At 53.5% G+C, this 27,898-nt stretch overlaps 3 protein-coding genes and 1 pseudogene across 3 annotated transcripts; 1 reads left to right on the top strand and 3 right to left on the bottom strand.

Annotated features, from left to right (window-relative positions):
• Positions 1 to 3,033: 3,033 nt before the first annotated feature.
• On the bottom strand, positions 3,034 to 3,510 carry LOC126071627 (40S ribosomal protein S11-like; annotated as a pseudogene).
• A 2,558-nt stretch (positions 3,511 to 6,068) lies between these two features.
• Positions 6,069 to 12,199, top strand: RAB3A (RAB3A, member RAS oncogene family). The gene is made up of 5 exons (XM_049877432.1): positions 6,069 to 6,202; positions 7,301 to 7,528; positions 8,772 to 8,890; positions 10,151 to 10,275; positions 12,009 to 12,199. Exons 2-5 carry the CDS (start codon positions 7,301 to 7,303, stop codon positions 12,197 to 12,199), a joined length of 663 nt encoding a protein of 220 aa, XP_049733389.1. The 5' UTR covers positions 6,069 to 6,202.
• A 1,217-nt stretch (positions 12,200 to 13,416) lies between these two features.
• MPV17L2 (MPV17 mitochondrial inner membrane protein like 2) lies at positions 13,417 to 17,120 on the bottom strand. The gene is made up of 6 exons (XM_049877430.1): positions 16,963 to 17,120; positions 16,523 to 16,742; positions 15,182 to 15,352; positions 13,904 to 13,980; positions 13,623 to 13,751; positions 13,417 to 13,507 (listed from the first exon to the last, which is right to left on the bottom strand). Exons 2-6 carry the CDS (start codon positions 16,707 to 16,709, stop codon positions 13,478 to 13,480), a joined length of 594 nt encoding a protein of 197 aa, XP_049733387.1. The 5' UTR covers positions 16,710 to 16,742; positions 16,963 to 17,120; the 3' UTR covers positions 13,417 to 13,477.
• A 4,963-nt stretch (positions 17,121 to 22,083) lies between these two features.
• IFI30 (IFI30 lysosomal thiol reductase) lies at positions 22,084 to 26,228 on the bottom strand. Its single transcript, XM_049877429.1, has 8 exons — positions 25,941 to 26,228; positions 25,532 to 25,671; positions 24,064 to 24,246; positions 23,899 to 23,973; positions 23,660 to 23,752; positions 22,647 to 22,799; positions 22,397 to 22,450; positions 22,084 to 22,312 (listed from the first exon to the last, which is right to left on the bottom strand). Exons 1-8 carry the CDS (start codon positions 25,978 to 25,980, stop codon positions 22,250 to 22,252), a joined length of 801 nt encoding a protein of 266 aa, XP_049733386.1. The 5' UTR covers positions 25,981 to 26,228; the 3' UTR covers positions 22,084 to 22,249.
• Positions 26,229 to 27,898: the final 1,670 nt, after the last annotated feature.

Raw genomic sequence — 27,898 nt, 5'->3', positions numbered from 1 at the left:
ATCTGTGCTTCCTCATTTCCATGCCTAATCTGCTCTTTTTGTATCTCAAAAGTGATTGGGTTAAAACGCACCCTACTGACGGCCTCATTAACGTAACAAAAACCCTTTTCCCAAACAGGATTACATCCAAGGGTATTAACCAAAAAAATACAAACCCATTGCCATTGAGTTGATTCTGACTCAGAGGACACTACAGGATAGAGAAGAATTGCTCCATAGGGTTTCCAAGGAGCAGCCGGTGGATTTGAACTGCTGACTTTTTGGTTAGCAATCAAACACTTAACCACTGCACCACCAGAGCTCAATCCAAGGGTATAGGGGTTAGGATTTACAACACAGATTTTGGGGGGACACAATTCAATCCATAACACAGACCCCACTCCATCTATACTGGCGTCTCACACACCAAGCATGGCTCCACCTCAGGGCCTTTGCACATGCTGTTCCTTCCACCTGGAATGCTTTTCCCCACCCTCATTCTCACCTTTTGGGTCTCAACTCGGCAGTACCTCCTCCAGGAAGTCCTCCCTGACTCCCACGTTTCTCCAGGTGGGCGCCAGTGGGAGCTTTCAGGGTGCAATTTTTGATTCATGTCCACCAACCCCTCCAGACTGATCTCTGGAGGCTTGGGCCAGGCCTGTCTTGTCCACTTTGAAGTCCAAGCAGCCCCCGGAGATGGCCTTTTATAACTTCAAGGAGTCCTTTAACAACCCCAGGTGCGCAGAGTAGAACCACAGTCCATAGGTTTTCAAGGCTGTGACCTTTTGGAAACAGATCACCAGGCCTTTCTTCTGAGGTGCCTCTGGGTGGGTTCAAACTGCCAACCTTTTTTTTTTTTTAATTGTGTTTTAGGGAAAGTTTACAGAGAAAACCTAGTTCCTCATTAAACAATTAATACATGTATCGTTTTGTGACATTGGTTGCCAATTCTCCGACGTGTCAACACTCTCTCCTTTGCAACTTTGGGTTCCCCATTTCTATTTCTCCAGGTTTCCTGTCCCCTCCTGCCTTCTTCTCCTTGCCCCTGGGCTGCTGTGCCCATTTGGTCTCGTATACCTGATTGAACTATGTGTATTATTGTTTGTTTTATAGGCCTGTCTAATTTTTGGCTGAAGGGTGAACCTCACGACTGACTTCAGTACTGAGTTAAAAGGGTGTACAGGGGCCATATTTTAGGATTTTTCCAGTCTCTGTCAGACCAGTAAGTCTGGTCTTTTGGTCTGTGTGTGTGTGTGAGTTTGAATTTTATTCTACATTTTTCTCCAGCCCTGTCGGGGACCCTCTGTTGTGATCCCTGTCAGAGCAGTCAGTGGTGGTAGCTGGACACCATCTAGGTGTGCTGGACTCAGTCTGGTGGAGGCTGTGGTAGTTGTGGTCCATTAGTCCTTTGGACAAATCTTTCCCTTGTGTCTTTGCTTTTCTTCATTCTCCCTTGTTCCATAAACCGCTAACCTTTCAATTAGTAGCCTAGTACCTAACCATTTGTGCCCCCTAGGGACTCCTAATCTCTCTGAGCCTCCTTCGTTTCATGGGTAAAATAGGCTCCCTGCAACTACCAAATAATTCCAATGACAGTTAACATTTGAAGAGAGCTTGTCCCACTCTAGGGACTCGAAGTGCAGAAAAACTCTGCCTCTTTCTTATCCCCATTTTACAGACGTAGAAACTGAACCCCACAGGATTGGGATAAAGCCACTTACAGGCCCACCACCCTCATTTTCTCCTCCTTAGGGCCCTTCCCTGGGCGACACAATTCCTGTCTTTGTGGCCTACCCCAGACCCAGGCAGGGTGCAGGGGCAGGAATGTTCTCAAGGCTCCTCCGAACTTTCAACCTGGTGAACTCCAGGGCTGCCTCTTGTGGTCCCTGTTTGCCCTCTCTTAAGGGGAGAAAAAGTTACCTGTCTTGCCCCCCCACCCCCCAGAACTGGAAAGGGGCTCTTTTGAGATAAAGGAAAGGCTGTCCCTGGAAATTGTTTAGCGAGTTCCTGCCTCAAGATCTTTTCATGGGCTGTTCCCTTTGCCTAGAACACTGTTCCCCAGCTCCTCCCATGGCCGGCTCCTTGTCCTTCGGGCCTCTGCCCAAATGTTACCTCTTCAGAGAGATCCTCCCTGACCTCCCTGGCCAAAGTCACCTTCCTTCCAATCATTCATTCATTCATGTCATATACCATCACAGCGCTGGGGACACCAATTCCTGCCTTTTGAATCTCAGAAACAGGTGATTCGTAAATAAGTCAACATGATAATTTCTGATAGGGATGTATGAAGAATGAGAAAAATGGCCATGTGACAGGTGACAGGATGAACTCAGAGCCTTCTGGAGGAGATGACATTTGATCAGAGACTAGAAGAAGGGGAACGAGTCAGGCACATGCAGAGCTAGGGCAACAGCCCTCTAGGCAGAGGGAACAGCAGGTGCAAAGGCCCTGAGGTAGGATGCACCTGGAACAGCTAGGAAGAAGGAGAGTCTGTGGGAAAGCAAATGATGTGGGACCTGGACTGCCAGGAAGACTTTGGATTTTACTCTGACTGGGGCAGGGCCTGGGAGGGTTTGGCACATGGGAGACCAACCCTTTCTCCCACTCCTGCTCTGCCCCCTCTGTCACGCAGGGGACACCCCTCCTCCAACATAACCATTCCTAATTCCAGAGCCTCAGGCCTTGCTTTTTTATTTTAAAATAAAACATCCTCAGTGAAGAAACTAAAAAGCAAAAAAAACCAAACCTGCTGCTGTCCAGTCCATTCTGACTCACAGCGACCCTGTGTATTACAGAGTTGAACTGTGCTCCTTAGAGTTTTCTTGGCTGTAATCTTTATGGAAGCAAATTACCAGGTCTTTCTTCTGTGGCACTGCTGGGTGGATTGTAACCAGAAACCTTTTTTAGAAACTGGTGCAAATTCTGGGGGACTGATCCCCCCAATCAAATCAAAGTGTATTTTTTTTTTTAATTAGAAGTCACATTATTTTTTATTTTTTTGAATCAGAAAAAATAATTTTATTTCACTGGAGGGGGGCAGATGGGCATCCAGGTTCAAAACTTCTGGAACTGCTTCTTGGTGCCAGCAGCCTTGGTGACTCTGAGCATGTTGAAATGCACGGTCTTGTTCAGGGGCCAGCACTCACCCACTGTGACGATGTCGCTGATCTGGACCTCCCTGAAGCAGGGGGACAGATGAACGGGCATGTTCTTGCGCGGCTTCTCAAAACGATTGTATTTGCGGGTGTAGTGGAGGTAGTCTCGGTGGACGACAATGGTCCTCTGCATCTTCATCTTGGTCACCACGCCAGACAGAATGCGCCCTCAAATGGAGAAGTTACCAGTGAAAGGGCATTTCTTGTCAATGTAGGTGCCCTCAATGGCCTCCTTGGGTGTCTTGAAGCCCAAACCAATGTTCTTGTAATAATGTGGGAGCTTCTCCTTGCCAGTTTCTCCTAGCAGGACACTCTTTTTGTTTTGGAAGGTTGTCAGCTGCTTTTGGTAGGCACACTCAGTCTGAATGTCCACCATCTTCCCGGCCACTTGAAAAAGAGTTTTATTGTATTTTAGATGAGGGTTTACAGAGCAAATTAGTTTCTCATTAAACAACTAAGCACATATTGTTTGTGACATTCGTTGCCACCCCTCACGATATGTCAACACTCTCCCCTTTTCCACCTTGGGTTCCCAGTTACCAGCTTTCCTGTCCCCTCCTGCCTCACATCCCTGCCCCTGGACTGGTGTGCCAGTTTAGTCTCTTTTTGTTTTACAAGCCTGTTTAATTTTTGGGTTGGTAAAACAGAGGGTCAAGGAAAAAGAGGAAGACCCCCAATAAGATGGACTGACACAGTGGCTGCAACAGTGGGTTCAAGCATAGCAACAACTGTGAGGATGACGCAGCACCAGACAGTGTTGTGCATAGGGTAGCCATGAGTTGGAACCGACTTGATGGCACCTAACAACAATCTTTGGCTGAAAGATAAACCTCAGGAGTGACTTCAGTACTGAGCTAAAAAGATGTCCAAGGGCCACACTCTGTTTCTCCAGTCTCTGTCAGACCAGTAAGTCTGGTTTTGTGTGTGTGTGTGTGTGAGTTAGAATTTTGTTTTACATTTTTCTCCAGCTCTGTCTGGGACCCTCTATTGTGACCCGTATCAAAGCAAGCAGTCAGTGGTGGTAGCTGGGCACCATCTAGTTGTGCTGAACTAGGTCTGGTGGAGGCTGTGGTAGTTATGGTCCATTAGTCCCTTGGACTAATCTTTCCCTTGTGTTTTTGCTTTTCTTCATTCAAATCAGAGGGTATTTCTGAGCTCCAAGCAGTTCAAAGCCCGAAGCTGGGCATGTGTTTGAGGGTTCAGGGAGCCCAGTGGCCTTGAGGCTCGTTGCCCATCTCGCGGGCCAGTCCCGGGGCCACCGGCTTCTGGAGCCCCACCCAGAGGCGAGGACTTGACCTTGGTTTAAGTGGGAGGAGGAGGGAAGGAAGAGGATGGAGGTGGATCTATTTCTATTTTCTTGTTTTTCTGAATTTTCCCAATTCTCCGCAGTGTGTTCGTGTTACTTTTATAGTCCGAATGAGGGAGGGAGACTAAAATATTAACCTGGGAAAAAAATTAACTTCCCAAATTCCACGGGGCGGGAGGAATGTCCAGGCACTTCCAGGGCGCACGGGAGGGGGAGGAGGGCGAGGCGTGGAGCGCGACCTCGCCAAGCGAAGTTATTCTGGTCTCTCGGCGCCTCCACAGCTGCAGAGCTTTTTATAAACAGGACGAGGCCCCCCCCGCCCCCACCTCCTGATGGGGGATGGGGAATCAGGATACTCCTGGGGCCAGTCGCTCCCTGTGGGGTAGGGAGCACGAGTGGGGTCCTGGAGGCTCAAAATGGGTACTGGGGTCTCAAGCTCCTTCCCTCCTCAATTCCGACTTTTTTGTCAAGATTTTGGGAATGATGCATCTTAGCTTCATTGATAGAGCATCTTAGCCACCAAAGTCTCATTTCTTTGCCTCTTGTTTCCCAGGATGAATGGGGGGAGGGGTCTCTCCTGTTCCTGTTTTTTTTTTTTTTTTTTTAGCCTCAGGAACCAGGAAACCGGAGAGCGACTTCAGCATCCCCTAGCCTTCTTGTCTGTATTGTTGGGTCTTTTTAACCCAAGGAATGAAGGGCTAGGCTAGCGACCTCGCGCACCCCCTGCCCTGTTTTCCTGGTCTTGTATTGCAGGCTTTGGGGGCTTAGGGGACAGGCCGTTTCTCTGTCCCTGTTCCACCTTTTCTTGGAATTTTTTTCTCAATAGAGACGCAGGAGGGGAAGGGGTTCCCGGAGCGTCCAGAGCCCCTTCCTTATTTTCCAGAAACTGGGGAGAGGGGTGGCTCTCTTGACTCCTATTTCTTCTTCCTTTTAGCCTCAGAAACGGGGAGGCGGGGAGCCGCTACCAGCCACTTCCCATTTGGGGTCTTATAATCAGAAATTGGACGGGGGTCCGTCTTGACCTCTATTTCCGCTATTTCTTCTTTTGTATTTATTTTAAACCTCATAAATGGGGGGAGCAGGGAGTATCTCTCGGGCTCTAGCTCCTATTTTCTGAAATTGGGAGTAAGGGGCGTTTAACGAGAGGTCACAGAACTCCGGGCGGGGCGGGGGTCGCGGGAATCCACATCCCCGGGTGGGCGCGGGCAGGGAAGGGTCAGCCGGCGAATCCACGGTCTCCGCCAAGGCCTCAGACGCTCAGCCCTTCAACCACCCGGGAGCCACCATTGGACGGTAGGAGGGAGGCGGCGGTCTTTTATTGGTCATTCTGCCAGTCGTTCAATTGCATAAGCTAGTGAGAGAGCACCAAGCAGCCCCACCTTCCTGACACTGACAAGAGGCGGAGCCTGCAGGCATCTCCCGCTTGCACCGCCTTCCTCGCCCCGCCCCCTCGCACTATTGGGTGCAAACGCTGGGGCCCGCCCTATTCACGCGTCTATCTGCGCCGGAGCCCCGCCCCTCCTGCCTCTGCGTGCGCCAGCCAGCCCAATCTCCATGCGCGGCCCCGCCCCTGGATGGCGTCACGGCGGTGTCTGCATGCAAGGCCCCGCCCCACTCTTTGCAGGACGTCACCGCGGACTGCAGGGGCCTGAGCCGCCTCCGCTGCCGCGCAGCCCCACATCAGCTCACGGGGCACCCAGTCGCCGCCGCTACCAAAAAAGTCGCCACCGCTAGGGTTGCCACCGCATTGGTGCAGGGCAAGGTAAGCTCCCGGGCGGCCTGGTACGCTGCTGCTCCGCGCACCTGCGTAACCTTCATTTGACTGATGCGCCGGCGGGATGGGGGACGAGGTTGGCGGAGCTTGAACAGGGGATGGATGCGACAGCCGGGGATCTGGGGAGGGGATGGAGTCAGGCGCCCCCACCTGCCGATCCTCACCCACCCCCCCACCCCAGCTCTGCGGCGGAGGGGGAAGGGAGGCAGGTGCAGCGCGGGAGGCTCTGTGCGTGCGCGTTCGCGTGGTGTGCACACGCATGTGCGCGCCCGCCTGTGTCGGCGGTTCTGTGTGTCTCCTTTCGTGTGTACGTGGATATGTTCCCTTATCCCTGTGGGGGTCTGGGCGCAAGAGCGTGCGTGCAGCACGCGTGTGGAGGGAGACACGTGCACTGTGCGTGTGTGTGCATGGCCATGTCACACGGGGCTGCGTGGGCCTGTGGGTGACGTGTACACTCCTGCCTGGGTGGAGGGTGCCGTCTGCTTGGGTGGGTTTGCACATTTGTATGTATGAGTCGGTGTGCAGGCAGGTGCTTGCGTCTGCGGCCTGTGCACCCAAGTGTCTTTGCACGCTCTTGTGCGTGCCTATACAGGTGTGGGTGTGTCCGGCTGTGTGCATGTGAGCATGTGACGCCCCGCCCCATCACATGATGCAGCTGCCTCAGTCCTTGTGCTCCTTACCTGGGGGGGTTGGGGGAAGGGGCTGCGTACCTGCGTTCTGCGGAGCAGTACAGGCCTGTGCGCTGGCACCGGCGCAGCTCCGCTCTGAGGACCACGAATGATTGATGGGGGGTGGGGCCAACTGCAGTAACTCCTCTGGTCGTAGTGGTAGGGCTTCGGGTTACTGCGGGAGGGGGCTGCAGGGTGACCCCATCCCCGTCGTTCCTCTGAGCTCCTCCCCGGAACCTCCCGCCGTTCAAGGTCACCGGTCGCCCGGTGCTACGGACACCACTGTTAGTGCTGGGGCTTCTGATGGGACTAGGGTGGTCTCCGCACGCCTGTGCCTTTCTGGAGCTCTTCATCGTGGGTTCAGCCTTGGGATCTGGAGGGAGCCCCCCTCAGGCTCGCCTCCGCTCCATACCCCCAGATGGCATCAGCCACAGACTCGCGCTACGGGCAGAAGGAGTCCTCGGACCAAAACTTCGACTACATGTTCAAGATCCTTATCATCGGCAACAGCAGCGTGGGCAAGACGTCCTTCCTGTTCCGCTATGCCGACGACTCCTTCACGCCTGCCTTTGTCAGCACTGTGGGCATCGACTTCAAGGTCAAGACCATCTACCGCAACGACAAGAGGATCAAGCTGCAGATCTGGGTGAGTCTGGGGGAGATTCGGGGGGCTCTCAGTTTCATCCCTGTCCACTCCCTGAAACACAGCCCCAGTTCTGGCCATCTCTGCCTTGGCTGAATTCATTCATTCACACCCCAGATATTTATCAGGCGCCTGCTGTGCACTAGGGGATGGATGTACAGGGGAGAGCACCCCAGCACCCCCATCACTTCTGGGAAAGGTGCAGGTGACTCGCTCAGGGTCTCCTGGCCTCCTCCATCCCCCTCCCCCCATGAAGGTGAGGGCCGGTGGAGAATTAAAAAAAAAAAAAAAACCCATGACTCAAAGTGATCCTGTAGGATAGAGTAGAACTGCCCCACAGGGTTTCCAAGGAGCAGCTGCTGGATTTGAACTGGTTAGCCACTAAACTCTTAACCACTGTGCCACCAGGGCTCCTGAATGCCTGGGGAGCCTGTTAAGTCCTAAGTCAGAATCATCCCTCCTCTGTGCTGGTGGCTCCTGAGACCTTGCTCACTGTAAAACACACCCAGGTCTTGATTGGTGCAAGCAGTTTGTGACTGGCTGTGAACCTAACAGTTGGTGGTTTAAATCCACCCAGAGGCACTGTGTAAGAAAGGGCTGCTGATCCAAGGAAACCCCATGGGGCAATTCTACTTTGTAACACATGGGTCTGCTTGGCCTGTCCCCACTGCCACCCCCACACTCCTCTCCCTTCACCTCCTCTTCCACCTTCCTCAAATCCAAAGGCATGGTCCCACCTCAGGGCCTTTGCACAGGCTCTGCCCTTTGCCCGGAGTCCTCTTGCCCCTAATACCTACATGGCTCTTCCTTCACCTTCAGGTTTTGAAACTGTGCTCTCCCAACGCTCCCACCCTCATCTGGCTTTAGGTTTCGCCTCAGCCCTTGTCACTCTCTGACATAAGATATATGTTCTTCTTTTTAAGTGTTTAATACCTGTTTACCACACTGGACTGTCAGCTCCACAGGGGTGGGGATTTCTGTCCATTTTGTTAACAGTTATGTCCCCAGTGTCCAGCACAGGGCGTGGCACACTGTTGAGTGGATGAGCGAATGTTCCCTGAGTGGATTCTGTAGGTCATGTGACTCAGTACTAGTTTTTTGCTTTCACTGATCCACTGTGCTCCTGGTCAAGCCCTTACCCCTTTCTGTGCCTCAAGGGGTTTGGACTGGATGATCTCAGAGCCCGTGTTCCTTCCAAGGGGCATATGTATGGGTCCTCTCTGACCCTCTATCTCTTCTTCCTCAGGACACGGCAGGGCAGGAGCGGTATCGGACCATCACCACAGCCTACTACCGGGGCGCCATGGGTTTTATTCTCATGTACGACATCACCAATGAAGAGTCCTTTAATGCCGTGCAGGACTGGTGAGCTCTGTCACTGCCCCCTCTCAGGCTGTCCCCCTAGCCAGGTTTGGGGCAGGGCAGGGGGCACAGGCAAAAATGAGGAAGCCGCAGCCTGCCAGGCATAAATGTAAAGAACAATATTGGGTTTCCAAACTTGCTGCCATCCTATAACCATTGAAACAGTGTGACACCAGCTCAAAATAGTGGGGAAAAAAAGGATTTCAGACAAAAAAATGAAACATGTAAACAAACAGTAAAAAAAACATTTGGGTGGAGGGTAGAAACTGTAAGGATAGTTCGCATAGTGTTAGAGGTTGTAAAGCTTTAAATTTTCTGCCCAGAAATAATGATAACTTTTTAAAAACATTCTGTATTTGCTGCGTAGGGAGAAATGATCCCCTCTGTGGGGCGGGGGCCTGGGGAGGTTGGGAGTGGTTTCCAAGAGCTGGGAGTCACTGGAGCAAGACCCAAAGAGGTAAGAGCGGATGAGGAAAGGCCTCCCTTTTGGGGGCTCAGGAGACTGGGGGTCCCAGGAGGGACTCTTGGGGAGTGAGGCAATATTGACGGATAAGGAGAGAAAGGAGAGTGTTCTTGGCAGAGGGGATAGCCAGGGCACAGGCCATGAGGTGGGGCCAAACCTGGCGTGTTCAAGGATTAATGGGGAGGTAAAAAAATTTGTTTTTTTTTAAAGTTCCTGGAAGGAGCTCTGGTGGTACAATGGCTAAGCGCTTGGCTGCTAACCGAAATGTCACCAGTTTGAACCCACCAGTGAGGGTTCGCTCTGTGGGAGAAAGATGTGGCAATCTGCTTCCATAAAGATTATAGCCCTGGAAATCCTATGGGGCAGTTCTACTTTGTCCTATGGGGTTGCTCTGAGTCAGGATCAACTTAACAATGGGTTGAAGGTCCCTGGGTGGTACAAGCTGTTTTCAGTTGGCTGCTAAGCTAAAGGCTGGTGGCTCAAAGCCATCTAGCAGCACCATGGAAGGAAGGCCTGGTAATCTGTTTCCATATAGAGCACAGCCAAGAAAACACACTGGAGCAGTTCTGTTCTGTAAGCCATGGGGTTGTTATGAGTTCGAATTGACTCGACAGCAGTGGGGTTCTTTTGATGGCCTAGTGGGGTGAGCAACAGGGAGATGAAAGCATAAATGGGTGGGGACCGACCAGTTGTGCCTCAAGAGTCTTTTTTCTAGGGCAGAGGGGCAGCCCTGGGCTGATGTGTGGGGCCAGGGCTCAGATGCACCAAGACCCTAACCCACCTGTCCCTGCCTCCTCCAGGTCAACCCAGATCAAGACCTATTCGTGGGACAATGCACAGGTGCTGCTGGTTGGGAACAAGTGTGACATGGAGGATGAGCGAGTGGTGTCATCAGAGCGTGGCCGGCAACTGGCCGACCACCTCGGTGAGTGCCTGGTGGGCTGGAGACATACAAAGCTAGAGACAGGAAACTAAGGCCCCGGAGGGGAAGGGATATGCCCAAGGTCTCACAGCAAAGCCATGTGTACAAATGGCGTGGTGGGGGAGGCGTCCTCTAACTTCATGAGGGAGAAGGAAAATCATTCTCAGCATCACCACCCCAAGGTTGATTCCTATGAGGCGGAAGTCAGACATGCCTCCTCCCTCCAGCCTTTTTACCAATTCTGACACCGGCCAGACATGCCTCCACCCTCCAGCGTTTTTACCAATTCTGACACCAGCCGTCCCTCCCATGGCCCTTTCTCCTTCTCTGCTGGCTTTGGTAATTTGTTGCAATAGCCACACAGAACTCACAGGCAGTACTCATGATTATGGGGTTTATTAGGGAAGTAACAGGTTACAACTCAGGTTCAGCAAAGCTCAGGATACAGTTGTCCAATCAGGACAGCTTCTTCTCAGCTGTGCCTGCACGCATGCCTCTCTCTGGCCCCCCGGCCTCTGCTCTGCTTGGGCAGGTGTTACAGGGCACTTTTAGCTCTCTGCCTGGAGACACCTCACTCTGCCAGCAAGCCTCCTGCCAGCCTTCTGGTTCTGCAGCCTCTGCTGCCAGCGTTTCCTTGCCACTGCTGCTTGCTGTCCTTGGCATTACAGCTCTGTCTGTCTGCTGGGTCTAGGAGGGTCTCAGCGCCAGAATCCCAGGTCCAAAAGATGCGCTCCACTCCAGTCTCTTCTTAGTGATAATCAGGTCCCCTCTCTGCTCTACATCTGGCTTTTAAGCCTAGCAGGATGGCAAAACTGACCAATCCCCTTGTTAAGGTTCCATACACCTTATTTGCGTGGCCCCCCACTCACGAGAGTGCCATGTACCTTATTTACATTATTAGCAAGCTATCGAATCCCCTTGGTGGGCCACAAGCACCTCATTCGCATAATCCCACGCAGTCATTTGGTGGGAGTTACAAGAGCATGGTAAGAAAGGCTATATAAAAGGGATCCATCGCACCACACCAAGATAGGGCCTGGACCAGAATCCAGGCAATTGATGCTTTAAGTGGCCTTGTTCAAGGGGCCAGGGGAGGTGGGTTTGATGGATGTGTAAGAGTTCACTATGCAGAAAGTCATTAACGCATTCCAGTACTCTCACTGCCCAACCCCATCCTAAGTGTTACTGGGTCCCTGAGAGGGCTCCAGCTTTGTGGGGCCAGGTTGGAAGGAGGAGTGTCCCAGGCCAGAGGAGCCTTTGGGTGAAGACGGGCTCTGCCTGGGTGTAGGTAAGGCTTCCTGGAGGAGGGTGTTGGATCTGATGCTTGAGGAAGGGCCTTTCAGGCAGAGCAAACAGCTTGGGCAAAGGCCCAAAGATGGGAAAGACCCTGTGTGTTTTGGCAAATAGTTTCACCAAATTGTCTAGAACATGAGGGTCAATTGGAAGAAGTAGAGATCGGGGAGGGTGTGGCTAGATCTGAGTGTCAGAGGCACCAGGGCCAGCACTGGGCTTGGGACAGTGAGAAGGGGATGTTTGGGGAAGGAGTAGGGGAAACTCAGGGTGGACCTAGTCTAATCTTGTTTACGTGCAGGACTTGTCAGTGCCTTTAATGTCCCAGTTGTCCTTGGGACTATCCAGGTCCCTCCCTTTTTTTCTCACCACCCCATTATCTGGGAGTGGGGGCCTGAGGTCCCACCCCAGGGTACTTACTTCTTCCTTCTCCAACCTCGCCACAGGGTTTGAGTTCTTTGAGGCAAGCGCCAAGGACAACATCAACGTCAAGCAGACCTTTGAGCGCCTGGTGGACGTCATCTGTGAGAAGATGTCTGAGTCGCTGGACACGGCTGACCCTGCAGTCACAGGCGCCAAGCAGGGCCCACAGCTCACGGACCAGCAGGCGCCCCCGCACCAGGACTGCGCCTGCTGAGAGCTGCCTGGCCCCTCTCCCTGGCCCTGCCCCATCCCCCTGGGCCTGACCCGGCCCCCACAGGCTGTGGGCGTGAGACCCTGCCCCTGTCCCCCCTTATTTATTATCCTAGCTATTTATTTATTTATTGGAGATGTCCCCAGGGCTCAGGCTCCTTCGTCTCCCATACAGCCCCACCCACCGTGCCCAGCAGGCCCACCCTGTACCTACACCCTGCCCTGCCTGTCCCCTCTCCGCTCTGCCATGTCTTGGCCCCATGAATGCACCACCTGCTCTCCTCTCTAGACCTCACTTTTTTTAAAATTCATCTCCATTAACAGTTGTCAATCGTGACAGGGGCCTGATGACACCCCAGGGCAGGCTGATTGGTAGTGGGGGTGACAGGGCCTCGCCAGCCCCGAGTTGGACACGGTAGACAACCACCATGAGGTCTCAGGGTGGACCACGGGGGTCAGAGCCCAGCAACCCTCCTCCACCTCCTCTCCCCTGAGGGGGCTGCTGTGGGTGTCTGCCACCCTGGGACCCCCCCCACCAGACCTGTTCTGATGTCACGAGTGTCAAAAATGCCCCCCAGACGCCCCAAAAGATGTCACAAGAGCCACCACACACAATCCAATAAAGCAGAATGGACAAGGCAGTGTCCAGTGTGCACCTGCCCCACCCCTGCTGGCTGGGGTGAGCCGCGAGAGTTCCAGTTTCAGAGAGAATTTAATAGAATTTCTAGTCATTGTTGATCAAAGATGAGAGCTGTAGGTGCCCCCCCCACCCACATTGCGGACCCTGCTCCAAGGGGACAGGGGATGATCCCACCTTAGCCCCAGGACCTGAGGGAGCCCTGAGGTCGGCTGTTTGGCTTGGAGCCTACCTACTGCGGTGTGGAAGGATTGGCACTCAGGGCTGGGGCCCCTCAGTCATGGGTCATGAGGCTCTCATAGAGAAGGGCTGGGACATGACTGCCCATCTTTGTGGTTGTGTTCCAGATGGGGAAACTGAGGCCCGGCCGTGGGCTTGGAAGGGACAGCCTGGGAGTGGGGGTGGAGCTGGCCCTCTGTGGGGGCCGGTCCCCTTCCGACCAGGTAGATACTCGTTGAGGGTCAGTGTTGACCTCCTCTGATGCTCAGTCCTGCCAGCAGCTCAGTGTGCAGGTGCCAAGGGCCAAGCGGCCTGGGGCGCCGGGGCCGGGATCTGCCCACACAAGAGGGTCCATCATCACACCACGCCTGGTCCGTCCCTTCTGGCCGTCTCACCGAGCGTTGTCCACCTGTCCTCCCTCTGAGGTCAGCCCCGCTCCACAGCTGCGGCAGGCACCTGTCCAAGGTCACATCCACATCAGACATGGGCCATCTCCACCGCGCTAGGGACGAACCCACCATGCGGGAGAGGGCTGGGCCTGGACTTGGTGGCCTGGCCCGCTCATGCTCACCCGGTACTTCAGGTAGGAGAGGTAAGTGTCCCAGCCTAGAGTCACACCGTTGATGTAGGTGACCCGGAACTGGGAGGGCACGAAGAGGAAATTCACTAGCTGCGCAGGGGGCCAAACGCACCAGTCAGCCTGCAGGGAGAGGAAGGCAGTGAAGCGCGGAGCAGCTTGTGGGTGGAGCCAGGCGGGGCTGTGAGGATTGGAGCATGCAGGGGTGGGCGGGGCCAGCCAGCGGAGAGGCAGGGCATGGAGGGGGCGGGGCCTGGGCCAATAGACTCCCCCACCTTATAGAATTCCCAGAACTTGTCCCGAAGCTCCTGGCAGCTCTCGTCCAGCGTCTGGCCCTCCAGCCAGCCAAGGCCTGGGAAGGAAACCAAGAAATGAGTGTTACAGGCCAGGGAGGGCTGGTGATGGAGGAGGTGGGTGGTGGAAGTGACACTCAGTGGACACCAGGGAAAGTGTCTCAGGCAGGAGAAGCAGGACATTAACAGGCCCTGAGGTGGGACCTACCTCTGAAATGAAGCAGAGGCGTGTAGGGGGGATGAGCAACTGCCCAACAGCCTGGAGGCTGGGGCTAGAGCTGGACACCACTCCCCAACTAGAGCCACTATTGCCCTTTGCTCCTCCCACCTATCCTTAGCGCCCCATCAACCCTAGCCTTCAGGTCTCAGGGCCATGCCCGGGCTGCTTCCCCTGGGCTGCTTCCCCTGCCTGACCGAGTCTTCTAAGTCAGCTGAGTGTCCCTTCCTTTGGAAAGACTTCCTGACCCCCTTGCCAAGAGCAGCCCCATCCAACATCATTCTCACCCTCCTACACTCACACCCCCACTCACACCCACTATCACTAGCTCCCTGAGGGCCAGACCAGGTCTGTTCAGTCACCATTGTGACCAGCCTCGGTCCAGGGCCACACACAGGAGGCTCATCAGAAGAGCACCTTGGCATCCTTCTTAACAGAAGGCTGGCTCTGCTCCTCCCAACCAGTGAGGGACAGAGCCAAGTCTCACAGGGTGTTATGGATTCGACTGTGTCCCCCACATACATGTACTGTATGTATTCAATATAGATATTGATGTCCTGGCCCCTGTACCTGGGAATATCATCTTGTTTGGAAATAGAGTTTTCTTTTGTTATATTATTAGGGTATACCAGTGTCCTAAACCTAATCACTTCTGAGGTCTAAGAACAGACAGAAACACACAAGGGGAAGAGGAAGACAGACGACTGAGGCAGATGCACCTACAAGCCCAGGAACACCAAGGATTGCTGGCAGCTACTAGAAGCTGAGTGGGACAAATGGTTCAGTGCTGGACTACTAGCTGAAAGATCTGGTCATCTGCTTCCAAAAGGTCACAGCTTTGAAAATGCTATGGAGCAGTTCTACTCCACCTGTGTGGGGCTGCCATGTGTCAGAATGGACTGGATGGCAACTAACAACAAAGCTGAAACACATAGGAAGGCCTTCTCCTGACTGTGTGAAAATAAATCTCTGTCCTTTAAATTCCCCACTCGTGGTGTTTGTGTTGTGGCAGCCCTAGATAGCTAAGACACAGGGCTTCTTACCCAAGAAGTACCAGACACCTAACACAGGTGTGGCCACCAGCTGGTCCACCAGAACCTTCCTGAGGATGGTTGGGAGGCTGCGGAGGCCAGAGGCGGGGAGCAGGCGGTCCAGCCAGAGGTACCAGTAGTGCAGGAAGGGGCCCATGCTGCAGCCCATGGCAAACATGCTCGCTGAGGGCAGAAGAGTGCAAGAGTCTGGGCATTAGGGCCAGCAGAGCTTTCAATCCAGGCACTCTCCCTGAGCCTGAGTTTCTCGGCCCAAAACAGGGAGAGTCCACCCCTGTGTTCTTTCAGGTCCTGTCCAGACGCTTCTCCTCTTCTAGGTTCATCCCGCCCCACCCCTGCCAGGAGGTTCTATCAGTGCCCTGCTTTTCAGAGTGAAACCCAGCCTTAGCGGGTTGGAAAGTGTAGGGCCAGGGAGGGGCGCGCACGCTGGCGGGATTCTACCATAGGGAAACTGAGACCAGGGGTGGGCGGGGACTGAGCAAGGGGATGGGAGGGGACAGAGGCCCAGGGAGTGGGAGAGGATGGAGATCCTGGGAGTGGAAGGAGATGGAGACCCTGGGAGTGGAAGAGGACGGGACGGAGACGCCGGAGAGGGGACACCCCGGCGGTGGGAGGGGAGGAGATCCTAGAGGTGAAAGGGAAGATCTCGGAGAGAGGAGACCCCGGGGGTGGAAGAGGACGAGGACGCTGGGAGCGGGAGGGTATGAAGATGCCAGGGGTGGGCGGGAACTCCGGGATGAGAGGGATTGGAGGATCCAGGGGATGGATGGGAACTGAGACTCCGGACAGGGGAGAAGATCCCGGTGAGAGGAGGAGACCCCAGGGGTGGGAAGGAACCCCAGAGACGGGCGGGGACGGAGACTCCGGAAGTGGGAGGAGATGGAGAGCTCCGTGGTGGTAGGTGATGAAAAGCCGGGAGATGGGAGGGGAGGAGATACCAGGGGTGGAGGTACCAGAGGAAGCCCGAGGAAGAAGATCCTGGGAGTGGCAGATGACAGAGTCCCGGAAGAGAAGAGACCCCGGGGGTGGGAGAGGACGAGGATCCCGGGAGTTGGAAGGCAAGAGGAGCCTGGGAGTGGGAGGGTATGTAGAGGTGAGGAGACTCCGAGAATGGGAGAGGACGAGGACCCCGGCGGTGGGCAGGGAGGAGACCCCTGGGGTGGGCAAGGACGGAGGCTAGGGAGTAGATGGACTCAAGTCGAGGTCAAGGGTCCGGCCTGAGACTGAGGTCAAAGGTCAGGGGTCACGGCCAGTGGATACAGTGCCGGGTTCTCTGATTCTAAGGTCGGGGTCAAAGGTCCCACGGGGTCAAGGGCAGCAGGTGGGCCAGCTCACCGGAGCGCCGCAGGTTGAACCTCTGGCCTGGCCTAGCTCGGATTTCCCAGGACTGGCGCACGCCGTCCCCAGCCGCCATGAGCGCCCCGCAGCCTAGTGTGTTGGTGACAAGCAGCACTCGACCTTCAAACAGCGGCTTCCCAGCCGCCCACAGTCCGCGCACCAAGCGCCAGCCGCTTGGCGCCATCGCCGCGCGGAGCCTAGGAACCGGCTCGTGGCCCTGCAGACACGTAGGCCAATCGCGAGCTACCGCCGCACCGGAATGGCCGCCCCATGCCAAACCGCCAATCGCAGGCTGTCTTCACTGAACTCATGCCCCGCCCCAAGCAACTCTCACCAATCGATGGCCGCCTCTGCGGTCCACTTCCCCGCCCCGAGCCGTTTTGGCCAATAAACGACCGGCATTCCATTCCGGGGCCAAGCGATGTACGAAGCCGTACCCCGTCTTTTCGCGCCTCACGGAGCGATCGCAAAGAAGCCTCGAGCCACACCCACGCACGCCAATTGCTGGCGTTCACGCTCGATTCCCCCACTCCGTCCAGCGGTAGCTCGTGGGAACCGTCCGCACACCTCCCAGGACTACACTGGCCAGTCGTAGTAAACATCGTCCTGGCTCCCTCGTTGCGATGGCCAATCCTAAACAGCTACTGGGCTCTACTAGCCAATCGCCCTTCAGATTCTCCCGGGATTCAGGAGAAAGGGGCCGAACTGAGTCCGTGATAGCTACTTGGGCGGAAGTCCGATCGCGCAAAGACTCACGGGGGGTGTGGGGTGGAAAGGACAGCTCCGATGCGCGAGCAGCCCAATTGCGTCTTAGTCCAGCCGCTGACCTTAGTTCTGACCTTAGCTGGGCGGCTGACACCAGTTCCAGAATAATAATTGTAAAGTTAGATACTGTTACCTGTATTAACTCATTTTATAGCAACTTTATGATGCAGCAGAAGTGTTATATCCTTTTTCATCTGCTATACGCCTGTAGAGGAAAATGTTCCAGTGAAAAACTATGGAAGGAGTCCCAGATAAAAAAAAATTTTTTTTTATACGCCTGTAGAGGAAAATGTGTTCCAGTGAAAAACTATGGAAGGAGTCGCAGACTACAGCCCGCGGGCTAAATCAGCACACTGCCTGTTTTTGTGGCCCGTGAGTTAAGATTTTTTTTAAAACACTTTTAGATAAACTCATTTAGAAAAAAAAAAAAAACGTTGCCATCTAGTGGATTCCGACTCGTAGCGACCCTATAGGACAGAGTAGAACTGCACCATAGAGTTTACAAGTGAGACAGGTCTGGGATCCTGAGGTAAAATTAACCCTCTTGTGAACAGGGGCTGTAAAAAAATTCCAAAGCAAATAAGATACGGCGTAGGCCCGAGAGGAGGAAGCAAGTATCTCAACCTGAGGCTAAATTCCAAGCAGTCAGCAACCAGATTTTCCTTAACCCTTCCTTTTAGGATTGTTTTTCAGGTAAAGCAACTAAAACCAGGATCCCGCGCAGGCGCAGAAACAATTTGGTTGACCGCCGGGTGTCCCCATCCCATAATGAGTCCTGCCTAGGAACCAAGACTGATGCCCAGGAACTAGTCAGCGGATTTGCCTCATTTACTTGGATCCATTTCAGAAGGAAGAGGTCTACCAGCTGCTTCCTGCCAAAAGCCTGACCAACTACTTTTTTGAATATGTATGCTATTTCCCAGAAGTTTAAAAAAAAAAACTTTTTTTCTATATGCTATTTCCCAGTTTAATAAATATGTATAACTTCCCTTTTACTACAAAGTAGAAAACTTCTCACAGCCTTTTGTTCTGAGAGACAGTACTTTGAGAGTGTTTTCCCTGCCTCCTACTGCCAGTATTAAACTATAAAACCCCCAGTGCCGTCGAGTCGACTATGCCTGTTTTAAATCCTCTTGACTCTTAGTTATTCTTAATGAGAGTACAGCTGCAGACCTACTGCATTTGGTAACACAGCAGGGCCTGGTGGATTTGAACAGCCGACCTTTTGGTTAGCAGCTATAGCACTTAAGCACTACGGATGGCACCTGCTAACTGAGAGGTCTGCAGTTCCAGTTCACCAGACTCTCCTTGGAAACTCTATGGGGCAGCTCTACTCTGTCCTATAGGGGGTTGCTCTGAGTCAGAATCAACTTGATGGCAGTGGGTTTGGTTTTTCTACATTTTTAGATGGTGAAAAAAAAAATTTGTGACAAGTGAAGACTATATGAAATTCAAATTTAGGTGTTGATAAATAAAAACTTTATTGGAATACAGCCATGCTTTTTTGTCTCCTTACGTCTACTTTTACACTACAGTGATTAGTTTCTACAGAGTCTGTATGGCCTACACAGACTATTTACTATCTTGCCCTTTACATATAAGACTCGCTGTTTCTGCATAAGGAGCCCTGATGATGCAGTGGTTAAGGCACTCGGCTGCTAACCAAAAAGACTGGCAGTTTGAACCCACCAGCCGATCTTCGGGAGAAAGACGTGGCAGTCTACTTCCATAAAGACACTGCCTTGGAAACCCTATGTTCGAAATAGACTCAATGGCTGTGGGTTTGGCTTTTTTTTTTTTTTGGTTCCCTGTATAGGAGCCTAGGTAGTACAGTGGTTAAGCACTCAACTGCTAACAGAAAGGTTGGCAGTTTGAACCCACCAGCTGTTCTTCGGGAGAAAGATGTGGCAGTCTGCTTTGTAAAGACTACAGCGTTGAAAACCCTATGGGGCAGTCCTTCTCTGTCCTGTAGGGCCGCTACAACATCAACGGGTTTGGTTTGGTTTTGGTTCCCTGCATCAGAGGGCCCCTTTCAGGGTTAGCTGATTCTGATTCTATGGAAGATATTTTACAAACTCTGTAGTTATAAATAGCTGATAACAGTAAAAAAATAATTCTTGCCTATAGAAATGCAAATGAATTCTGCCCTGTGGAGGGACATCCCCCCAAAGAATTTTTTTGCCTTGATTTCCGCATTCATTTCAATATTCCTGATCTGTCTGTTCTTTGGGGTATAAATACGATGCTCCATTACATGTCAGAAGGAAATCTGTGGATATAATTAAAGTCTCTAATCAGTTCACTGGAGTTAATCAAAAGGTAGATTCATTAATATTTCTATTTGTGAGAATCCTGGTGGTGCTTTGCCGGATGTTAAGCAACCACGATACAGCGTTATCAGTCATAATTTCAGTTCTTATTTAAAGTGTTAACTTGGCCAAGATCCCACACTGCATTTAGTCAGCTCGTCTCTTTAATTTCCTCTGGTGTTTAACAGTTTCTCAGCTTTCCTTGTCTTTCATGACCTTGACACATTTGGACAAGTATTTTGTAGAAAATGCCTCCATCTGGGTTGTCTGATGTTTTCTCCTGATTAGGATATGGGGTTTGGGGAAGAATCTCACAGAAATGAGGGCCTCTATTATTTTTTATTACATCTTATCGGGGGCCACCTGGCATCCACACAACTTACTATGAGTGACTTCAGACTTGATCACCTGGGTAAGGTGGTATTTGCCAGATATCTCCATGGTCAAGTTATTGTTTTTTCTTTTCCCTACTTTATTCTTTGGAACTCAGTCACTAAGTCCTGTCTACCCTCAAAGTGGTGGTGGTGGGCAGAATTCAGTTCCATCCCCTGGAAGAGGGCAGTGTGTATATGCATAGTTTGACCAGCCACTTTTAAGAACATAATTTGACTTTCCACCACCCGTCTGTCAGTCTACCACAGTATGGTACCGCTGGTATTTCAAATACCAGGAGGGTCACCCATGGTGGACAGGTTTCAGTGGAGCTTCCAGACTAAGACAGATTAGGAAGAAGCGTCTGGTGATCTACTTCCAAAAGTCAGCTGATGAAAATTTAGTGAATTACAATAGAACATTTTCTGATACAGTGCTGGAAGATGAGCCTGCTAGGTTGGAAGGCACTCAAAGTACACAGCGGCTACTACAACGGACTCGGGCGTGCCAACCATCGTGAAGACGGCACAGGGCCTGGCAATGTTTCGTTCTGTCGTACATGGGGTTGCCATGAGCTGACTCAAGAGCAGCTAACAACAACAATATTGACTTTTGGGAGCCAATGCTTACAAAGTCTTTCCAGGAAAACTGGCCTGGTACCTGGCTTACACAGTCAGCTTTACAGGTGAATGAGTAAAGCGACTTCCTGTCAGGCCAAGAATCTTGTGGAGATGGCCAGAAGAGAAGAATTTGCCCAAACTCTATGTAAACCAAAAAACCCCAAACCCATTGCCGTTGAGTCAATTCCGACTCATGGCAGCCCTGTGTGCTACAGAGTAGAACTGCTCCATAGAATTTTCTTGGCTGTAATCTTTACAGGAACACATCACCAGGCCTTTTTTCTATGGTGCCACTGGGTGGGTTTAAACCGCCAACCTTTAGGTTAGCTGCCGATTGTGAACAGCTTGTTCCTTCCAGGGACCCAAATCCATAGGTTCTGCTGGTGAAAACTGGTACGAGTTTTTCACCACCAGTTAGCAAATGAAGAAAACTTTTCAAAACCCCAATCTGAGGTTTCTTCTGGAAACTTCCAGCAAAGCAAACTGAAGAAGGCTTGCTGAAGCTATGTAAATACCAGGGCAAACCCAGTGAGACCCCCAAGAATAATTCTTCTTTCAGGCTATTTTTCTGTGAAAAAGTCAACTTTGCCTTCATTTGCATGTTCATGTCGGTATTCCTAATATTCCTATAAGGAGCCCTGGTGGCACAATGGTTAAGTGCTCAGCTGCTGTTCGAACCCACCAGTGGCTTCACAGTAGAAAACACCTGGCGATCTGCTCCCATAAAGCTTACCGCTTAGAAACCCCTACAGGGCAGTTCTACTCTGTGGAACATCTCACCACTTTCTCTCATTGACAATGAGTTAAATAAAATCTTGAGTGCATGTTCATTTTACTTGAGTATAAGCATCATGATTTTCTTTCTTTGAAAATCATCCTTTAAGACGCCTGTCACTCTCATATGCCCCAGCCTGGTATTCCAGCCCCAGATTTTACTCTTGACCCATTGGGTGGCTCCTCAAACCCACCATCTTTGCCTATCTGCGTTTGCATACACTGTTCCCCTTGCCTGGAATGCCCTAATTTCCTCCCCCAGAGAACACATTGTTCAGCACTGTCCATATAAGGTTCCTGCCTCATCCTCTGGGATCCACTAGCCCCAGTTCCCACCCTCTGGCTCAGCCATGACCATGTGGGGTTGGAAGTGTCTCGGGCGCCTTAATATCACCTGGTGTGGGTTCAGCACAAAGCGGGTGGCTAGGGATGTTCATTGAATTGATGAATAAATTTTTGCCTGATGGATTCCTTCAAAACCCAGCCCTAGTGCCCTACTTCCCTAGGCAAAGTCCTTACTGCCCCTCCAAATTCCTTCAGTGCTGAGCCCCACTTTCGGGCCCATCTCTGACCCCAAGGGACTCAGGATGTCTGTCTGATTCTGCATCCCTTGGACTGGGAGCTCCTCAGGGACTGGGCCCAGGGCTGAGGCCTCTCAGGGGCCCCAGCACTGTGTCGGCCGAGGGGGAAATTTACTGACTTGTCAAATGACTCACAACCTCCGGAAGAGTTTATTTAAGGAGTTTTAATTTAGCACCATTCTCAGAGGGGCAAGATTCTTAACCTTGGGGTGAGATTCTGAGTCAGGGCTTCATACACAGAAGTTTTCCAGGTGCCGTGAGGTGGGGATCAGAAAAAGGGGGGCAGCCGGGTTTTCACCGAAGTCACTGCAAACAGACTTCCCTCTGAGACCTGGCTCCAATTTGGCAGACATCTGGCTTCTCACCCTGGAGGGGATGGCCATGAGTTGGGGTCCTGGAAAGAGACCCATCCCCTACCTGCTGAATCCCAGTGCTCCCCGCCCAGCTTACCTGGTACAAATGGCAAACAAGGCTCAGGAGCTCGTCCTGTTGGCCCATGGGCTTCTGCACAAAATCAGACAGCATAGGGTCAGGGTCAGGTTCAAGGGCACAGACCCACCACCCCAACCCATTCACCCTGGTTCTGGCCCCAAAGGGGCTGCAAATGGCCCTTGCCTGATCCCTGCCTCCCAGCCCAAGGGGTGCTTCCATCACTACAGTTCCCGCCTGGGGACAGGGCTGAAGGCTACAGGGTTCTTACCCCATTGACGACGACCCAGGGCACATACTGGTGCGGTGGCTGCAGAGCATCTGTCAGCTGGGCATTGGCATGCATGAGCTGTGTGCCGCGGTCCCCCGTTGCGCACTCTGTGATGGTGTCTGAGGACACCTCCGGGGCATAGATCTGCAGGCACTGAGGGTGCAGGAGGGTGGGTAAGTGGGGCGTTGCTTCAACTTCCTCCCTGTTATCTCCCCAACGGTCCCCCAGTGGCCCCCCAGCCAAAGGAAGGGGGGACAGTTGGCTCCGCAGCATGCAACGATGCCCATAAGCAGTGGCTGCTTAAAATACACACCTGAATGGAGGCCCCCGAGGCACAGGTGCAGGCTGCTTTACCTCCCCATCCCCTTGGCCCTCTGCCCAAAGACCAGACCGGCCGTCCCTGACTTTCCTCAGAACTGCCGTATATGCTGTTCCCTCCACCAGGAACATCCTTTCCCCTCCTTCCCCAGCATCTCCTGAAGGTCCCTCTCCTCAAGAGCTCCCTCCTCCTCTGGACTCCTCCATTTTGACCCCACAGAGTTGGGGGTGCCTTAAGGTGAGGCCTCTTGGGCAGCCCAGGTTATTATTATTTTTTTTTACATTTTATTATGGTGAAAAACAAACAGCTTGAGTGTTTGATGAATGAATAAATGATTGGGACAGATAAGGCACTCCTTTGGGAGTTATTCTTCACAATCTCTTGGGGAAGTAGGCAGGCCCATCCTATCACCTCCCTGTGCCACGGGAGGCCCCCCATCTATAACCCTGCAACCTCCTATTCATACTTCTAAGCCCAGCTCAGAGCGCCCTCCTCCAGGAAGTCCTTTCTAATACACCCATGCTCCCAGGAGACCATCATCCTCTGATTCCCTTTGAGAGATGGAGGCTTTGAGGGGGGGTTTATTTTCCTGGGGCTACAAAGCAGGTGGCATTTGGAGCCAGGAATTGAACTCTAGGTCTGCTGTGGTCCCTGGTGTCTTTCCCCTCCTGGTGTGCACAGAGGGATGGCTCACGGGCTTCAGGTTTTTTTCCATGTCATCCATTTCCTCCATGCAGACGATGGTTAGAAAGGCTATAGTCTTCTCCAGCTTGTCCAGCAGGCAGGCCTGGGGGGTAAGGGCAGGTAAGGGCATGAGAACAGCCCACGGTCTTCCAGAAACCATTACCAGCACTCACTACCGACTTGGTGAATGGTGTTGGTATTGAATGGAGGACAAAGCCAGTTCTGATGCCCGCCTCTGTAGCCACTCACCTCCACCTTGTTGAGAAAGCACTCACGCTCCCCATGCTGGCACGTGAACTCCCACTTGCCGCTGACATTTTGTTCCTGAAAAGCAGTGGGGTAAGGAGTGGCCGGCCAGATGGGCACATATGCCCCCCCACCCCACGTGCCTTGATTTCCCTGGTGTCCACGCACCTGGGCGTTCCCGTAGGGCACCAAAGTGACATTGATGATCTCCATGACCATCAGCCATGTGGGGAAGAGCTCGCGGACCAGGAATCCCCGGCAGCCACCACACAGTGACTCATAGTAGAGGCTGATATTGACAGGCTGTGGGTCCGGGTTCTTGATGGGCACCCGTGGGCACAGGACGCCAGCCTACAGGGAGCAGTAGGTGTGAGGCAGCGCAGTTCTGGGAGGCTCCAGTCATCTCTGAGCCCACTTGGTTCCCATGCAGAAAGGGAACTACAAACAGTCAGAGCTCCATCTCACACTCTTTCCAGACCTAACCCAGGGGAACCCTAGCGCTGAGGCTTTGCCGTGTCTCCCCCCCAAAAATGCAAACCTGTTGCCGCAGAGTAGATTCCAACTCATGGTGGCCCAATGTGTTACATGGTGACCCTACATGTTACAGAGTAGAACTGCTCCATAGAGTTTTCTTGGCTGTAAGTTTTATGGAGCCAGATGATTGCCAGGTCTTTCTTTCATGGTGCTGCTGGGTAGGTTCAAACTGCCAACCTTTAGGTTAGTAGTCTAGCACAAATTGCTTGTGCCACCCAGGGACCTGCTATGCCCCCAAACCTCCCTAAATCTCAATTCTTCTGCAAAAGGAGTGGGACACAGACTTGGAAAGAATAGACACAATGTGTGCACAGCCTTTGCTTTCCACCAGGCATCCTGGCTGCAGGAGGAAGGAGAAACCCCTTGGTCTGAGGGGCTGCATGCAGTAAACTCTCATACACATTTCTGGCCGCCGCCACCCTCAACCCTGCCTTTTTGGAGGTGCATACCACAGGAGACTAATGCATGCACATCTCTGCCACTTCATCTCCAGAGCCTTGGTGAGCTGGCTCCTTGTTTACTCCTGCTCCCAACGGGCCCACGTGCACACCTCCCAAGCCCGACTGTACAGAGGCGGCGCCTAATAGGTGCTGACTTCCACTCAGGCAGGGGGATGGCACAGAGCTGGTGTATGCCGGCCATAAGCAAGTCCCTGAGCCTCTGAAGCGTCTGCTTGCGCCGCACCAGAGATTCGCGGAGCCCTTCCAGGTCGGAATGCACCCAATAAGCGTCTCCTGCATGCGAGTGGTCTGGGGTAGGCTGCTACCCTTGTCTGGGCTTCCCCTGGGCCCCAAGCGGAAGGCTTCTTCGGCTTCTGCCCCATAAGTACACAGTAGGTGCTCAATGTAGCCTCAGGAGGGGCGGGCAGAGCAGCAATGGGGACAGGACAGAGAAGTGAAACTACTTTTAGAGGGTGTGGGCGCAGCGCAGGGGGAGGGGTTGAATGTGGAGGGGTCTGTAGGCACCGGGCGCCGCAGCAGGGTGGCCTGCGGCGCGTCCCCTCGGGCCCTGGGTTTCCCCGGCTGGGTCCGGGAGCGGGGAGGCGCCGCCTGCCCCGGACAGGGCGCAGGTCCCCGCCCGCCCGCCGCGTCGCCGTCCTTACCTTGCAGGCGGCCGCCACCTCGGGGAGCGCTCCTGGCGGGGACGCGCGCGCCACCTCGGGGACCTCGAGCAGCAGCAACAGCGACAGGAACGGCAGGAGCCGGGCCAAGACCATTGCGGCGGGGTGGCGGGGTGGAGGTGCTGCCGTCCGGGGAGTGAGCGGCCTTTGAACCCGGCGGAGGCCCGGCCCCCCGACCGGCCCGTCCCCCAGTGCCCCCGCCTCCGGGTCCCCGCCTCCCGGTGCCCCGCCCCTCAGGGTCCGCGTCCTGCCTCGCCGCGTCTGCCTTCAGCTGTTGTTTCCCGTCCCCTGGTCCTGACCCCCCCGCCCTTAACCCCTCTCTCTCCCCTGGACCCCTCTGGCCTCTCCCCCTTCCCTGGCTCGGACCCCTTGGCCCCCCGGGAACCATCACCTGTGTTCACTTTCCACCGCGGCTCCCGCCCCACGCCCATCAGGTGCCTGGGCCCCAAGTCACGCGCTGTCGAGTCTCTTTTCGCCCCCTGTCCTCCGAGAATTAGCTCCTCCCAGTCGTGAGACGCTAGGGGCTTCAGGCCCCTGAGGAGAAGTAGGGTGGAGGCTTCAGAGGCAGAGCCGGAGAGAGATGGGGGAGTGGTCTCCTTAGCCCACGGCCAATGTGGGGCCTCGCTCCTAGTCCGGGGACCCCTGGGGGCTCGCCCCTAGTTCGGGGACCCAGTGCTCCCACTATCCGGTTCCCTCCTCCTCCCTTGGCCCAGGCCCCCCTCGCACTTCCCCTCCTCTGCCCCCGGACCTCCCTCGCCCTCCCCCTCCCCCTCCCAGACTCCGCAACCCTGACCTCTGGACCCACCACCGCAGTCCCGAGGGGCTGACTCAGGCTTGGCCGCAGCTGGGCCAGAAAGCAGAAGCCAGTGCAGGGAGAGATGCCTCGCTTCCCTAAGGATTCCCCACCTCGGGCTGGGGGAAAGGAGGAAGGCTGGGGGTCCTCCATTCCAACCCAAGGCCTGGGGGGACTGGGGGCATGCCCTAGCTGTGGGATGTCTGCTCTACCTAAGTGGGAGGGGTGACAAGGTAGGATGCAGACCCATGGAGTCAACCAGGTCCAGGTTTGACTCCAGACTGCTGGGCAACCTCAGGCATGGGACAGAGCCTCAGCCTCCTCTTCTGTAAAACAGAGAGAAGAGTGAGAATGAGGTTTGGTGGATAAAACCCGCCCTGGAGGGCTCAGAGGCAGCAGGAGAGTTGCCCCAGGCTGGGGATGGGGGTGGGCCTTGTGAGGTTGAGAAGGAGTTGGACACAGGACAGCAGAGCAAGCAAGAAAATAGCCCAGAAAAAGGCATGGAGGAAGATGTGTTGGGGGAATAACTGAGATCTTCAGATTTTTTCAAAAGGCCCAGGGAGCCCTGATGGTGCAGTGGTTAAGACTTCAGTTGCTAACCAAAAGGTCAACAGTTCAAATCCAAACAGCCGCTCCTTGGAAACCCTATGGGCAGTTCTACTCTGTCCAATAGGGTCGCTATGAGTCGGAATCCACTCAATGGCAATGGGTTTGGTTTGCTTAAAAGCCAGCAGGAGGCTGAACTGAGAGGGGAGAAAACCCCCAGCTGCCTTGGGGTTGTTCCCCCTGCTCAGTTCTGGGGAAGCCTCAGCACGTGGTGGTAACAGCAGTTTCAGACACCAGAGTTTCCCTGAAGTCTCCGGGGGCTGAACGAGTCCTCTGCCCCTTGCCCCAGCCCTTTGTAAAGCCCACTTTCTCCTGGAAGCCTCCCCCAGACTTGGAACAACAGTTTGATTTTGGATAGGAGTGTTCACCCTATGCTGAGCTCCACTGAAGAAATAACAATAAATCTAAGTGCTACAATTTTCCCAGTGAAAATGTAATAGTAACTGCAGGATTTAGTGCCCACCTGCTTCAAGCAGGACCAATTGATGCTTCGAATCATGATGTTGGCAAAGAATATCGAATATACCACAGACTACCAGAATAAAGAACGAATCTGTCTTGGCAGGAGTATAGCCAGAATGCTCCTTAGAAGTGAGGATGGTGAGACTTTGTCTTTGGACATGAGGGACCAGTCCTTGGAAAAGGACGCCATGCTTGGGAAAGTAGAGGGTCAACAAAAAAGAGGAAGACACTTGAGATGGATTGACATGGTGGCTGCAACAACCGGCTCAAACATAGCAACAGTTGTGAGGATGGCGCAGGACCAGTGTTTTGTTCTGTTGTACGTGGGGCTGCTGAGTCTGAGTCGATTGGACGTTGACAGCACAAAACCACTTCTCTGGGCACAACCCACATTTTATCAAACCCTCAGAAGGTCCTGATGGAGAGTAATGACTACTGGCAATGCGGAAATGTTGGATCAGAGGGGAGGCAGCTTTCCCAAGGGCACA

The sequence above is a fragment of the Elephas maximus genome, chromosome 3 (genome assembly GCF_024166365.1).
Source record: "Elephas maximus indicus isolate mEleMax1 chromosome 3, mEleMax1 primary haplotype, whole genome shotgun sequence".
NCBI classification, from domain to species: Eukaryota; Metazoa; Chordata; class Mammalia; order Proboscidea; family Elephantidae; genus Elephas; species Elephas maximus.
The sequence above is the reverse complement of the archived record's forward strand: the minus strand, read 5'-3'. Positions and strand labels throughout refer to the sequence as shown.